Genomic DNA, 16,695 nt, shown 5'->3' on the forward strand with positions numbered 1-16,695 from the left:
GGACTGTCTAATTATTGAAGCCAGGTCACATTTCTAACATTTTGATGGGTATTGATTGTGTCTCACATGTTTGGGTGTTATCAAAAGATGTCTGGAAGTCAAATGAAAAGAGAAATAGGTTATTGTTGTATGCTGTTTGATTCTTGTATCTACAGGTATATTATGATATATAAACCTGTACTTTTGCTGAATGCTCTAAACAAAATATTTCTGATTTGGATCATTGTAAGACTTTAAAATTGAATTTAAACATTTAATACTTTGTTTTACCACTAATACTTTTAAATTTGTCTTTTAATGATTAAAGCAGGTCCTCCCATTTTGAATTGCTGGTATCTTGAAAGTTTCGTCTTCAATACAATTTAATTGAAAAAGAAAACAACTTTTACCTTAAAAACGCTGTTTATCACCCAATTATGAATCCAACAAGTAAGGGTACCTTCAGTTTCAAAGTTTTCATTTCATGACTCTGGTGTGCCAAAATCACTAATGAAGTTTCAGGAACTTAATTTTATCTTGAATTTATACATTTCTTCTTGTAATCCATTAGAAAAGGAATAACTGTACTATACTTGAAGAGTTGCCCCCATCAATTTTGTATTTGATGGTCACCAATGTCTGTTTTACTGGCTAAGCTTTGCAACACCAGTAAAACTACATTTGCGATTGTTCAATCCCAAATTGATGGTGACAAATTGTCAGCTACAGTTTTGTTATTCCTTAATGGTACCATTAAAATTCTGTTCATTGGTTCTTAAGTTCCCATAACATGTGATTATGTTTGAGAAATGTGAATTCACTTTTATTCAATTACAGAAATAACATTGTTATTCCTTTAATGAAAAGGTAAACAGATTTGACCTATAACCTTAAAAAAAATTGGGTTCTTTGAAGATCAATTATTGCCACAGGGGTCCTTTATTTGTAAAGCATGCAATAATTTCTGAATTTACAGTGAATTTTTTTTAATGATTTTTCTCACCAAAGGGTATACTTTTTATATTCCACATACCTGATGAAAGCTTGAATGCAATGTTTTCACTAACCTTCCAATCTTTACCATTTAATGTTTCTTGTTGATTTTTTTTATATTCAAAACATTTTGATTAAGTTCAATTTGTTTTATTGGCTTAGACAGGAATGATTATTATGTTTTTTGTCATACAATAACTGAACTAACTACCATATTTTTTAATCAATTTTTAGTGAAAGTTTACAGAGAATTATAACATTAGAAGAGGAGATATTCAGACTAGATAGATACAGTAGCTTTAGTACAGCCAGTATTCTGTATTCAAACTTATCCAAACTAATGATGGATGAACCTCTAAGGTTAGAAATTCTTTAACGTAATTATTGAAGAGTGTATATTTGTTCAAGTACTACGTTAAGATGCATCAGGATAAATTAGGATTTTTATTGTCTGAGACTATTCTGATAAAACATTTGTAGCAAAAATCAGCCCTTTCTAGTTATATATTTACAAAGTTTTAGGGCCTCACCATTTAAATGACTGAGGCCCATAGTAATCTATAACAAATAGTTTCCTCTTACTAACTCAAAAACCCATTGAATATAAAATAGGAGATTTAGTATGATTGCCAATGAAACATCTATCCACCAGAGACTAAATAAATTAGATGTAAAAACTATAAGTTGATGTACAGCCTTCAACAATGAGCAGTCAGCTTTTGTTTCTTCTCATTTTTGTGATTTTTAGAGAATGCAAGTCTTATCACTGTTTTTCCGAAGTATTTATTATTTTTTTTATACCCCCTTTGCGGCAGAGGGGGCATTAAGTTTTACCCTTGTACATTTGTCTGTCCGTCCGTATGTCCCAAAATTAGTTTCAGTTCTATAATATTAGTTTGCCTAATTGCTCAACCAAATGTTTCGAAACTTTTACAGGATGCTTATTACTACCAAAAACAGATCAAGTTGAAATTTTGATGGTGTCACTTTCACCATTCTAAAGTTATATCCCTTTATAAATTGAAAAATTGTTGAATTTGCCATAAATTTAAATTTCCCATTGACACATTCTTCTTTTATTTTATTTTGGGATACCTATTTTTACCAATAGTTTGCAAATTGCCTATTATCTTGAAAACTATAAAAGAAAGATACAGCGACATACTTTAGTTTCGTCTTCTTGGAATGAGTGTTGACGTTCCAAATCTCTCCATTTTGTTGCAGTTGAAAATATTATGTCACATGTTTGAAACAGGAGATAACTTCGGGCACATGACTTATTTTTTGTGCTGATCAACAAGAGAACATCTCCAAAATAACATTTGATTTGTGAAATATAAATTGATAGGGTTTAATAGTTATTACAATACTGGTCTGAAAATTCCAAGCAGTATATCTAAACTCAAATTGATGCAATGCCAGATGACCCTTTGAAATCTACTGCCCCCCTTTTGGATCAATAGTTGGTCACCACGAGAATGGATTAATTAAACCAGAAGTACGATAAATATTCTTGTTGCCTAAGCAAGACCAGGGTTTCCCCTGGGTCAATTTTTTTTATGCCAAAATATTTTTTTCGCCACTCTCAATTTATTTCGCCAACTCGCATAAACATGGATTTGTTTAGAACTTGTTTTCCTTCTTGCTTACAAACAAAAATCAGTTTGCAGTATTATTGTCTCATTTATTATAATTCTACATATCTATTTCATATCCTACATTGTAATAAATGAAAACTCAATTATAACAAAAATTTCTTTCACTTTTTTATAAATACTGTAAAATGTGACTTCTGGGAACACATGGTTCATTTTCAATCATTTTATTGGATACTTCCTGTCTACTTAAAGGACAAAGAATACTTTTGAAACCTTTCTTCAAAACAATACATGTAGTTTTCTTTTCTGAACCATCGTTATAGGCTGAGGTTTAAGGTAAAAGTTGAGATGTTAAATATGCTTAAAACAGGTGCGCTGCTAAAACGATTGTGCAGCACCCACTTCAAAACAATTATTTTTAACAAAAGTGTAAAACAATCCTTTAGTTGACATGTGACACAATTTTACCACACATTTTCATTACACAATACAATAAACACCTTTTTTGATTAGTCCATTGTTGCCAATTGCTATTAAATGCCATCAGCTGATTATTGATTTTCTGACAAAATTGATACGCGTGACGAGTTCAAGGTGAAATTCAAGTATTGTCTGATCAGGGAAAAAGTCGAAGAAATCTGAAACAAAATTAACAAGATGGACGAAGTTGAACCATTATATTTCTTTAGCGAAAACCCTAAGCAAGACCCTTTGAATGAAATAATGGTTTGCCCAAGCAAAAAGTCATGAGGACCTTGACCTTTTACCTCAAGGTCAGAAAAACAAATTGTTCTAATTTTTTCTTGACCATAACAAAACTCTTATATCCTTTGACCCTAATGGGATAGTGGAGCCGCCCATTTATATCATAAATTGTTAAATATATATTGCAAACCATTAACATTCCCCTTCCCCCCCCAATTAACTATATATGTACTTTTATTTGCTTTACCATGACAATTTCCTTACAGTAAAAGAATGTTTGTTGGGCCTTTTCTTTACTGGAATAACTTCTATAGATAAAAGGAAGACATTAGTTTTAGTCCAGTTAAACATTTCTACCTAGTTCTTTACCTGCGTTGCCAAAGGCGAAAGCAGGTCTAGTAACTGCTCGACTCAGTCCGTCCATCTGTCTGTTTTCTTGGCTTTTATGAAAGGGAATCATTTAATATTTGGTCTGCAGCTTGATAATGTTGAGTTGTAGTGTCAGCATTAGCAATTTTGGGGATACGATTGCTGTTAATCGTATCCCCAAAATTGCAGACTTTTACCATTGACTCCTTTCCTTTCCAAGGCTCTCACGTCAACCATTTTGTTCTTTGTATTAAGGATCAACTCAGATTCTAAAGATTGTTTTATTTCAAAGAGTAAAATAAACAAACAGATTGAATTTAAACAATTTTTAACATTGCGATATAAGCGGGAGGTTTGGCTAGCCATAAAACCAGGCTCAACCCACCATTTTTTGTCGAGCCTGCGACTTCTGTGGCAGAAAGCTCGACATAGGGATAGTGGTCCAGCGGCGTTAACTAACTACTTAAAAGCTTTATATTTTAGAAGCTGGAAGACCTGGATGCTTCATACTTTGTATATAGATGCCTTATGTTATGAAGTTTCCGTCTGTCCATTGTCCTTGACCTCATTTTCATGGTTCAGTGACTACTTGAAAAAAACGATAACATTTTTTGTAATGTTAATTTCTCTATTATTATGAGTAATAAGATAACTATATTTAGTATGTGCATACCTTGCAAGGTCCTCATGCCTGTCAGACAGTTTTCATCTGACCACGACCTCAATTCATGGATCAGTGAACAAGGTTAAGTTTTCATGGTCAAGTCCATATATCAGATACTATAAGCAATAGGTCTACTATATTTAGTGTATGGAATGATTGTAAGGTGTACATGTCCATCTGGCAGGTGTCATCTGGCCTTGACCACATTTTCATGGTTCAGTGGTTAAAGTTTAGTTTTTGTGTTTTGGTCTTTTTTTCTAATACTATATGCTGCAGGTCAACTATATTTGGTGTATGGAAATATTTTACAATGTACATGTCAGTCTGGCAGGTTTTATTTGACCTTGACCTCATTTTTACGTTCATTGCTCAGTGCTAAGTTTTTGTATTTTGACGTTAACAAGCTACTTAAAAGCTTTATATTTTAGAAGCTGGAAGACCTGGATGCTTCATACTTTGTATATAGATGCCTTATGTTATGAAGTTTCGGTCTGTCATATGTCCATTGTCCATGACCTCATTTTCATGGTTCAGTGACATTTGAAAAAAAAGTTAACATGTTAATTTCTCTCATATTATGAGTAAAATGATAACTATATTTAGTATGTGCGTACCTTGCAATGTCCTCATGCCTGTCAGACAGTTTTCACTTGACCTCGACCTCATTTCATGGATCAGTGAACAAGGTTAAGTTTTTGTGGTCAAGTCCATATATCAGATACTATAAACACTAGGTCTACTATATTTGGTGTATTGAATGATTGTAAGGTGTACATGTCCAACTGGCAGGTGTCATCTAACCTTGACCTCATTTTCATGGTTCAGTGGTTAAAGTTAAGTTTTTGTGTTTTGGTCTTTTTTTCTGATACTATATGCAATAAGTCAACTGTATTTGGTGTATGGAAATATTTTTAACGATGTACATGTTAGTCTGACAGGTTTTATTTGACCTTGACCTTATTTTCACTGTTAATTGCTCAGTGTTAAGTTTTTGTCGAGCAGAAAGCTCGACATAGGGATAGTGATCCGGCGGCGGCGGCGTTAGCTAACTTCTTAAAAGCTTTATATTTTAGAAGCTGGAAGACTTGGATGCTTCATACTTTGTATATAGATGCCTTATGTTACGAAGTTTCCGTCTGCCGCATGTCCATTGTCCTTGACCTCATTTTCATGGTTCAGTGACTACTTGAAAAAAAAGTTGTGATTTTTTGTAATGTTAATTTCTCTCTTATTATGAGTAATAGGATAACTATATTTGGTATGTGCGTACCTATCAAAGTCCTCATGCCCGTCAGACAGTTTTCACTTGACCTCGACCTCATTTCATGGATCAGTGAACAAGGTAAAGTTTTCGTGGTCAAGTCCATATCTCAGATACTATAAGCAATAGGTCTAATATATTTGGTGTATGGAAGGATTGTAAGGTGTACATGTCCATCTGGCAGGTGTCATCTGACCTTGACATCATTTTCATGGTTCAGTTGTCAAAGTTAAGTTTTTGTGTTTTGGTCTGTTTTTATGCCTCACCTATGATAGTAGAGGGGCAATATGTTTTTCAGTCTGTGCATCCTTTCGTCCGTCTGTCCCGCTTCAGGTTAAAGTTTTTGGTCAAGGTAGTTTTTGATGAAGTTGAAGTCCAATCAACTTGAAACTTGGTACACATGTTCCCTATGATATGATCTTTCTTATTTTAATTCCAAATTAGAGTTTTGACCCCAGTTTCACGGTCCACTGAACATAGAAAATGATAGTGCTAGTGGGGCATCCGTGTACTATGGACACATTCTTGTTCTAATACTGAATGCAATAGGTCAACTATATTTGGTGTATGGAAATATTTTATGATGTACATGTCAGTGTGGCAAGTTTTATTTGACCTTGACCTCATTTTCATGGTTTATTGCTCAATGTTAAATTTTTGTGTTTTTGTGTTTTGCTAATACTATATGCAATAGGTCAACTATATTTGGTGTATGGAAATATTTTACAATGTACATGTCAGTCTGGCATGTATCATCTGACCTTCACCTTAATTTTAGCTCACCTGGCCCGAAGGTTCAAGTGAGCTTTTCTCATCACTTGTTGTCCGTCGTCTTCGTCCGTCGTCGTCGTCAACTTTTTACATTTTGAACTTCTTCTAGAGAACAATTGAATGGAATGAAACCAAACATGGCATGAATGTTCCTTATGAGGTGCTGACCAAGTGTTGTTACTTTGTAGCCGATCCATCATCCAAGATGGCTGCCAGCGGGGAACTTCGTTTAACATAGGACCCTATGGACAATACATACAAATGTCTTCTTTTAGAGAACCTGACTGAATGGAATGACACCAAACATGGCATGAATGTTCCTTATGAGGTGCTGACGAAGTGTTGTTACTTTGAAGCCGATCCATCATCCAAGATGGCTGCCAGCGTGGAACTTCGTTTAACATAGGACCCTATGGACAATACATACAAATGTCTTCTTTTAGAGAACCATTGAATGGAAAGAAACCAAACATGGCATGAATGTTCCTTATGAGGTGCTGACCAAGTGTTGTTACTTTGTAGCCGATCCATCATCCAAGATGGCTGCCAGCAGGGGGACTTAGTTTAACGTAGGACCCTATGGAAAATACATACAAATGTCTTCTTTTAGAGAACCACTAAATGGAATGAAATAAAACATGGCATGAATGTTCCTTATGAGGTGCTGACCAAGTGTTGTAACTTTGTAGGTGATCCATCATCCAAGATGGCCGTCAGCAGGGGAAATTGTTTAACATAGGACCCTATTGACAATACATACAAATGTCTTCTTTTATAGAACCACTGAATGGAATGGAACCAAACATGGCATGAATGTTCCTTATAATTAAGAAATTTAGTGTTAGTTTAAACTCTTAGAAGTTCGGGGCATATAAACATTGAAAATATATATTTTGACCTTTGAAAAAAATAGTAGTGCATATGAACTTTCCATTCTAGGATATGATTTTTTTCAAAACTTCATAGTAAAAGTGGTACAGTTTTAGCTGTAAACGGAGTTCCTATGGGAAATTGCAATGCCAATATTTACAGAAATGCAACCTTATAGTCTTCTCATTGGCAATCCTATTACATCTTCTTATTTGTAAATTTAGAATCTTATGTGGTTTTTCCCAACGCTTGTTTGTAATTCACAGCGTGTGATTTATGCTATGTTATCTCATGGTGTTTTTTCCTAGTGTAAATTTTCTGAAAGATGATCTGACATATACATTTGCAGTGTATTAGAGGGTCAAAGCTCCATTTATGTGCCACTATATACCCTTTTGTGCCCTTTTTTCCTTTGCATTTTTGACTCGCCTATGGCAAGAGTCGCAGAATGCGAGACATAGGTATTACAATCCAGAGGCGTTTATATAAAATAAAGATGTAATATGATTGCCAATGAGACAACTGTCACAAAAAACCAAATGTCACATAAATTTAAAACTATAGGTCACTTTATGGCCTTCAACAATGAGCAAAGCTCATACCGCATAGCCAGCTTTAAAAGGCCCCGAAATGACAAATGTAAAAACAATTCAAACGAGAAAACAAACGACCTAACAAAAAAACAAATATTTATCACAGCAACAAACGACAACCACCGAATTACAGGCTCCTGCCTGACTTTGGACAGGCAAATACAGAATGTGGCGGGGTTAAACTGAAAACAATTATGTGATCAATAGAGGCTGAAAATTTACCATGAAGAAGGCAATAAATAGTGCTGTGGACTCCTCATAGAAATGTAAAGAAGTGCTGATAACATTGCCCTAATTGTCCTAAATCTACCATGAAGGTGTCGCACGGTCGGTGAGATACATTATATATCTTGCACATCGAACGACTTGTTGAATATATAACAGAAATATTTAAATACCCTAAAACTCAGGTTTACAAATTTATCTATACATGCTCAAGTCGGTTCCAATATAAAAGAATATTTTTTATAAAATCATAGTGGGAAATAGCCGAGTTCTGTTCATACAGGAAAGTTGGCGGTATTTTTATAAATTCAGGAAAAAAAGTCACAGGAAACAAAGTCACGGGGAAAAATTCACATTAGTTTTTGTATGAAAATTGTCAGTATGGTCTGCATTACTCGGTTGTCTCATTGGCAATCATACCACATCTTCTTTTTTTATATTTCCTATAAACATTTAAAAATCTACCTTTTACAATAACTAATCTGATAAAAGTATTACAAATTTTTACCATGCATTCAAAAAACATTTTAATGGTTTATTTCATACATTTACATAATGATTTATCATGTGCATTCCAACATACTTTAATATTAAATTTTACTCAATCAGATATTGTGACTTTTTTCTGTGATTTTTTTCTTGAGATTTGTGACTTTTCCGTTTACTTTTTTTATGTTATAACCTATTAAAAATATATTTACAAAACTTTACATGCAGTTTTTCGCTTATTAGATGTGAATATAAATTGTATGGTGATAGTAATCTTGCTGTATTTGAATTAACAGTGACCCAGATTTCTCTACCATAAAAGGTCAGATATCAGGCATTACTATCTCTATCTTAAGTTAGGCTTGGAGGCCTTTGCAGTGGAGGAAAACAGAATAATATCACCGGCATATATTAAGCAATTCATTTTTATAGAAGTTTTAAATAAATTAAACATAAAAATACGAGGAATCACACTTAAATCTCAAAATAAACACACATAAAACAAGCAGATAGTTACGGCTTCTTGGGGAAAAAATCTTATATTTATTTTGTTATTAGGTTTAACCAAAGTATCATAACCATTTTAAATACTGAATGTTTTATTTTTGTCGAGCCTTCGACCTTTTGTCGAAAAAGAGAGACATAGTGATCCTACATTCCGTCGGCTTCGTCCACAAATATTCTATCTGTGGTTAAAGTTTTTGAAATTTTAATAACTTTCTTAAACTATCCTGGATTTCTACCAAACTTGGACAGAAGCTTGTTTATGATCATAAGATAGTATCCCGTTACATCCAATAAACTAAAACAATTAATACATCTATTTATTTGGCGAAACAAAAACTGTATAGAAAAAAATAGAAATAATAATTCAGAAAACACAATCATCAATCATAGGCCGAAGTTATGGTCCAAATTTGGTAAAGGCCGAGTTAACCAGTAGAGTCATGATCGACCCAAAATAGAAATACAAAATGGGGTTGTCCCCCTTTCGGGTTCGGGCGACCAATTTTTTTTTTAATTTCCACGATAAAAAGTTTTTGACAAAGTTGCAAGAACAATTTTAAGTAAAATATGAAAGATTATTATATTCAGGACATAAAATTAGTCAGCGAATTAAAACACTTAGGCAGATTAAGGTTTGGTTTAAAAAAACTTTCAGGTTCGGGTTACCACTTTTACCGAGGTGGAAATTAATAAACCTTAATTTTATCATTGTTAGTGATGTTTGGACAAAAACCTTTTCATTCATGAGATAAGATTTAATTATACATCAAATGCATAAACATTTGTAGAAAAAAACGAAACACAAAGAGCATAATATATGTAAAATAGATTTCCGGTTCGGCAAATTTCCGGCAAATTCCGGTTCGGGTTTGGGTTACCACTTTTACCGAGTACTGACTGCGCATGATCACTCGATGTGTACACTAGAGTCGTCCTTAATCACTGTGAGTTCGTACCTTTGTTCTTGTAAATCTCTTGTACGTCTCTTCATAATATTACAATGAAATTCAGTTTTAAATATGGAAACAATAATGATACTAAAGTTGATGCATCATATTGGGATTTTTTCGACTTGAATGTCTTTTCCATATAATTTGTCTGTCAATAGTGGGGCCGAGATCAACAGAGGCGAGTGTTTATATTTGGAGAGACGTCATCCCCAATTAAAAAATGGCTGCACCCGACTATTCTTCTACCAATGTATTTGTCGAGTAATAAAAACTTGTAAATGACAATGAGTTAGACGTTTGACCCAGGTCATCTGGCTGTCTGATTAATTTTAGGTTAAGATTCACAAAATGTTCCGTTCTGAATTATTTTTTCAAGTGATTCATTGGTCCCTCTTTATTGGACCGTTCCATATGAAATCCGAGATGGGGGTGTATGTTTTTCTATGAGGGGTATCAATAGTCATTTCTTAGGGGCACCAATAATCTCACAATATATCTGAGGGGTACCCATTTTTACATCGCGATGACCGTGAGGGCATTCCGATGTATTGCTATCACCTAGATTTCCATTTATACGTAACTTTCGTTTTGGGTTTGTAACCAATCTATAAACATGATAAATACGCGGATATTAACGAGTGCAAACTAACATTCCTTATCGTTTGTTATAAATACATCTCTTCAATGAATACTGATAAAAATATTTTTGTTTAGAACATAAATTAATAATATGAAAATGTTTTGTCGTTAGATATATATATATAAGTAAAAAATCATTAATAATATCTATGCACACGTACCGAAAAATTGTGTTAAAGCATGCGGAAGAATATCTCAAGAACGTTTTGCGACAATTCCGGCAAGGACCGGTAACTCTGTAATTGTTTTTGCGGTAAAATATGAATGCCTACTCATATCCAATCTTTTAGAAAAATTGAATTTTTACAGAAGAGTGTCCACCATGCACTTTCACTGCACTATTATTAGAATAGTAGAATAGAATGATAAACAAATGGATGAAAATTATATATACATGTACAACTGTTATATTAATATAATATATAACAACGAACCAGTGTATACTGATTTGTATCACTACGATATAATAGTTATTACGGTGAGATTGAATTTCATGTCATTTATTCATCATCCACGCACGAACTTGTCTCAGAAAAAAATATATCTCTGTACATTAACCTCAGTTTCAGGTAAAGAGATGTGATTTTTTTCTGTGACAAGTGCTTTTGACCATCCACAAGAACTTTCAGTCATCATGTTCAGTACTTCAGTACTTTGATTTGTATCTAGGGGTCTTTCCTTGTCTAATTATTTAAAAATGAGGGGTTGATGGCACGATTTGGCATCAAGGGTCTAAAACCAAGCATCGGAGGGATTGATATGTGCCTGAATTTTTTTTTAGGGTGGTGGGGTCTTTGACAAGGTAACCATCCATCCCCTTTTTAGATATTAAATGAAAAAGCTCATTGCATGGTGTTACAACTACCAAAGGTTTATTTTCTACTTTACTATTATCTTTAAACAGCTATGCCCTGCTTGAATGATTGTCTGCTGACAATTAAGAACTCATTCTCTGAAAGTGAGAAATCAACAGCAAAATTTATCTGTCCCATTAATTCTGAATATTTTAAACTTATAGCATGAACAAAAAATATATAATGCTTTGAAGTTGCTGTTGGTTTATTTTTATGATTCAATGACTTTATCCATTTCTTGTGTTGGTGATTAGGATGTGTATATGTGTTCCTGTTTAGTATAAAAAAGGGTTAATGGTGAGAAAAGGCAACACATGTAGTTGTACATTACTGAATTTGTGAATTTGATATTAGAAATAAATTCTTATCTAATTAGGCTGAGCATAATCCTTCAAGTCGACATTCAGAAATTGTAAACATATTGATAAGTCAGATAACAATATTTGATTCAGCATTTATGAAGCTTGTAGGAGATATCAAATTTAAAAAAAAGAATAACGTTTTATAAGTTAAAATTGACGTTTTTTTAGTTAAGAAATTTTGTTCATTTATGACTCCGTTTTGTTACCAGACAAGGATAGACCTTGAACTTTGATTATACAAATTTACATAAAAATGAAGTTTTTAATAGACTTGTCAGTATTTAAAACTTAAACGTGAAGTAAAGGAGGGGGTGAATTTAGTCCCACTGGCCTTTTCAGTCAGTATTTGACATTTTCATTCCAGAATAAAGGTATCAATGACATTTCTGTTTTTACATAAAAATGTGTTTGTATAAACTTTTTAAAATATATTAGTATCCTGTCAATGTTTCTTGGTGTTATTTGACGTTCGGAATGTGCCAAGTACCATATCGTATAGAATGGAAATAATTTTTGTGTGCTATCTTACATAAACGTATTAATAACAGAAAAATAGACAATAACTGAATGTAAAGTACGTTTTTAATGTCATTCAAATGTTTAAGATGTAAATAGTTAGATAATCAAGCATCATCATCAACATCATCAACATCTGTTATGTGTGTATTGATATAACGACACAGGTCTGATGCTTGACATTGACAAAGTTCTGTACAAGACAAATTATCTTCAAAACACACAACCCTTGCTGCACACTGATTTTCCTTTGCACATGCACACCAAACCTTGAAGGAAGTCAGATGATATTTGACCTTCAAACAAGAACGGTTCAAGACCAAAATGTCCCTCTTTCCAACCAAAATTGTAGAAACTACCCAATAACCGACTTGGCTTTATGCGCATTCATCAGACTTTTCAAAAGAGATCTCAACAAGTGTAGTTTAAATGATGCTTCACAAGGCGGAAGTAATGGACTTAGTTGGAGCTTTTACAGGTGGCAAATTTCACATGGAGCCTGTTTAGAATTTTATGGCAACATTTAGATTTTTTTTCGTATCATACCGCCTTGCTATCACAATGACGTTGAATAAATCATCTATATATCTTATGGTGATATACCCTGGCTTTGTTGTAGTTGTATAATAATTGAATCGCCGTAATGATTCTACAACCTATTTTGCAATGTATCCATTGTGCATTTGTCAGTATGCTCCTTTGGAGGCAAGGCACACAAATTTTTAAAGTAATGTCGACTTGAAGGATTATGCTTAACCTAATTAGATAAGAATTTATTTCTAATATCAAATTCACAAATTCAGTATTCTGGTTTAAAGATTTGCTTTCTGATTTCTTTTTTTTTTTGTGTTTTCAATGGATACTTAGTAAGTTAAACAGGGCGAATGGTAAAGTGCATTTTTATAAAACCAAAAATATGTAAAATCGTTGATTCAATTTCATGATTTATTTCTGGCTGCCTCTGGGATATTTTTTCATTCTGTTTTCTGATTAAACCGTGTGCAGTCTTGTGTCTTGTCTGTTGGTCTTACAAAATATGCAAAAATATATTCTTGATATGCTTACAACCGTTTCCATTAATTCTTGCTTATGTTACGAGTAAGATTTTGTTTACTAGTGTATGATTTATGGTATTTACCTTTTTTTCCCGAAATAATATGATTGACAGAAAAGAAATGTTCTTCAATCTTTTTAATAATCTCATATTGTCGAACTTCAGTAGCTTCAATAAAACTTACTTTGTCAATGCAGTGAAAGTGTAGAATTTTCCCGGACTTTCAGTTTGACAAATAAACACTTCTGACAATTTAATAAAAGATGATTTGACTCACTTGGCGCTAGTTGGAGCAATTTTAAAGGACAAGTGAACTGTTACACTTTTCCGGAAATTTTTCACAAAAGATCCGGAATATTTTTTAAACGCAAATTTCAACAAAATGTAAACAATGATAGAAAACAATAATAATAACCTCTCTTATCGTTTAAAATAGCAAAAACAATGAAATTAACAAAACACCTACTTAAGCAACGCATAAAGACTACTAAAAGCAATTTAAACTAAACAATTTCAATGTGAAAGGCAAAAAGGATTTTAGCCTCGGAGTGATAGAACTGATCGGGTTGAGGAATAAATGGAAATAAAAGTTTCAGACCACAGTTCCGGATTGAAATGCATCCTGTGACGGATTGGTATGTCTTATTCAAATTATAAATTTCTCCAAAATAGAATTAAAATTGTTTCAAATGGAAGTGTTATTGTATCAACTATGTTTCAAAGTGTATTTATATACTAAATAAATACAAATGAAGCGAATGATTATTGTCTTATCATAAACGGAAACAGGTAGATGTGGTGTTAACCAAAACTACTGAAATAAAAACATTCACAAAATTCTATTGGTAAACATATGAAAACAAAATCATTGTCGCTTTTTATCATTAATGTTTTATTCTTACATTTGCATGTTCAAATATAGCCTGTATGTGGTGATTCGTAGTAAAAATAATCATTTTAGTAAATCAGAGATTTTGTTTTATAAACTGCATAACGCTAAATAAGGCAATTTTTATGGAAATTAGACCGTACAATTTAAATAAGTTTAATATCTATTCTTTCATTTAAAAATATTTCCAGGTGTGTGTTCTTTGGGTGCATTAAACTCCTTAACTAAGCGTCTTTTCAGATTTCGCTGCTCCACTATTTTGATTTTGCCATTTTATAAGGGACTTTCTGATTTGAATTTTCCTTGGAGTTTGGTATTTTTGTTATTTTATTTTTTTTTGATAAAGGAAAAAAAATATATAAAAGAAAGGCTCATCAAAGTTCATGAGCAGTGTATACCAACAGAAAAAAAGAAGATATACAAATTATGACACAAATTCTAAAAGAAATTAAACTGCAAAAATGCTGCAATTAATCACACTGTATGCACTTCCTTTAAAATGTCTTTTCATGCACAATGCAGGTGAAAACATGGATAATTTCAAATTAGTTGATAGGTATATTGACATTTTAAGGTTATGGATAAGTTATAATGACCTCTGCCACATGTTTCGCTAAGGACACGGTCTTTCTGTCTGTACCAAGCAAGTAAAAAAAGTAACTCAAGATACCGTTTTCCCAAAAGCTTTCATACATGGTAGAATTTATAATCTTGACCACGAACGTCATTTAAATTTCTGCAGTTTTGGAAGACATCTAGGACTTTCACATTATTTGCCATATGAACCCTAAAGCAAAAGAAAGAACAGATTGACTTTTTTTATGCTTGAAAAAATGTATCTTTGACACTGAGTATGTGGTATTGATAACATCCAGAAGGAATATATTTGAAATGAATGGGTTTGAATTTCCAAGAATAAAGCAAAAGTAGTAAAACACAGTAATTACTTTGTTCATGTATAAATATACACTTGCATACCTGTCAACCTATGAAAATGAAAATGCAGGTCTTCACCTGCATTGAAGAAGAAAATCTCAGGTCATAACTTTTTCAGCTGAATTTGAATCTTTTTATATTTTAAATTGAACAGTTTCCAAAACATGTTTACTGAAAATAAGTTAAAACTTTAATTGTATATTTTCATTTCATTCATAAACCATTGAAATATTTATGTATTTTACTATATAAATTCAAGCCAAGCCATACCCCCTATTATTGCTTTCTTTATCAGTTCATAAAAAACCCACAAGTCACATGTTTTATAGTATGCTATACTTTTTTATGCCATAGCGGAGGGGGCATTAAGTTTTACCTTTATCCATACGTTCCAAAATTGGTTTCCGTTCTCTAACTTTAGTTTGCCTCAACCAAATGTTACGAAACTTATCCACAATGCTTATTACCACAAAACACAGTTCGAGTTTGAATTTTAGTGGCATCACATTTACCCTTCGAGAGTTGTGCCCCTTTACAAATGAAAAAATTGCTGATTTTTTTGTTTCAGTTCTCTAACTTGAGTTTGCATCAACCAAATGTTATGAAACTTATGCACAATGCTAATTACCACAAAACACAGATAAAGATTGAATTTTGATGGCATCACTTCTAATGTTCTAGAGTTATGCCCTTTAAAAATGGAAAAATTGCTGAATTTTTCGTTTCACTTTCTGTTCTCTAATTTAAGTTTACATCAACTAAATGTTATGAAACTTATATACAATGCTTATTACCACAAAACTCAGATCAAGTTCAAATTTGGGTAGTGTCACTTTTACAGTTTTTGAGTTATGGCCCTTTATCATGTTATATGCAAGCGGGGGCATCATCTTTGTCCCATGGACACATTCCCCATTTATTTTTTCACTTCCATAGTATACTACTAGAACACACCCGCGACTGAATTAAAGTACCTACGTCTTATTTTGAGACTTGATTTTTATACGCCGGTTTACGGGACATATTATGGTATACCGTTGTCTGTCTGTCTGTCCGTCCTTTGTCAACATGTTGGACAATAACTCAAAAACGCTTTCTGCATGAAACTTTGGTGAATTGTTTATATCTATTGACGTTTTTTATAAATTTTAGGTTTTAAGTTTCCGAGTTATGATGGGGTTTAATTCATTAAAAAAGGGGGATTTTCCAGTTTTCGGATAATAACTCAAAAACACTTTCACCAATTTGCAAGAAACTTTGGTGAATTGTTTATATCTATTGACATGAGCTCCCTTTTAATTTCTATTAATTTTTGATTTTATGTTTCCGAGTTATGGGGTTTTATTCATTAAAAAAAGGGGGATTTTCCAGTTTTCAGACAACTCAAAAATGCTTTCAGCAGTTTTCATGAAAGTTTGGTGAATTGTTTATATCTATTGACATAAGCTCCCTTTCGATTTTTATAAATTTT

The 16,695-nt window shown here is 32.8% G+C and overlaps 1 protein-coding gene across 1 annotated transcript in view; it reads left to right on the plus strand.

Moving 5' to 3' along the window:
- LOC127712846 (DNA replication ATP-dependent helicase/nuclease DNA2-like) overlaps nt 1-16,695 on the plus strand; it is a 257,582-nt gene that overhangs the window by 100,857 nt on the left and 140,030 nt on the right. The window contains exon 7 of the mRNA XM_052219453.1: nt 1,207-1,332. Coding sequence (XP_052075413.1) covers nt 1,207-1,332 — 126 coding nt within the window. The remainder of the gene's footprint in view (nt 1-1,206; nt 1,333-16,695) is intronic.

This window comes from Mytilus californianus, unplaced genomic scaffold (genome assembly GCF_021869535.1).
Source record: "Mytilus californianus isolate M0D057914Y unplaced genomic scaffold, xbMytCali1.0.p SCAF_8, whole genome shotgun sequence".
Lineage (NCBI taxonomy): Eukaryota > Metazoa > Mollusca > Bivalvia > Mytilida > Mytilidae > Mytilus > Mytilus californianus.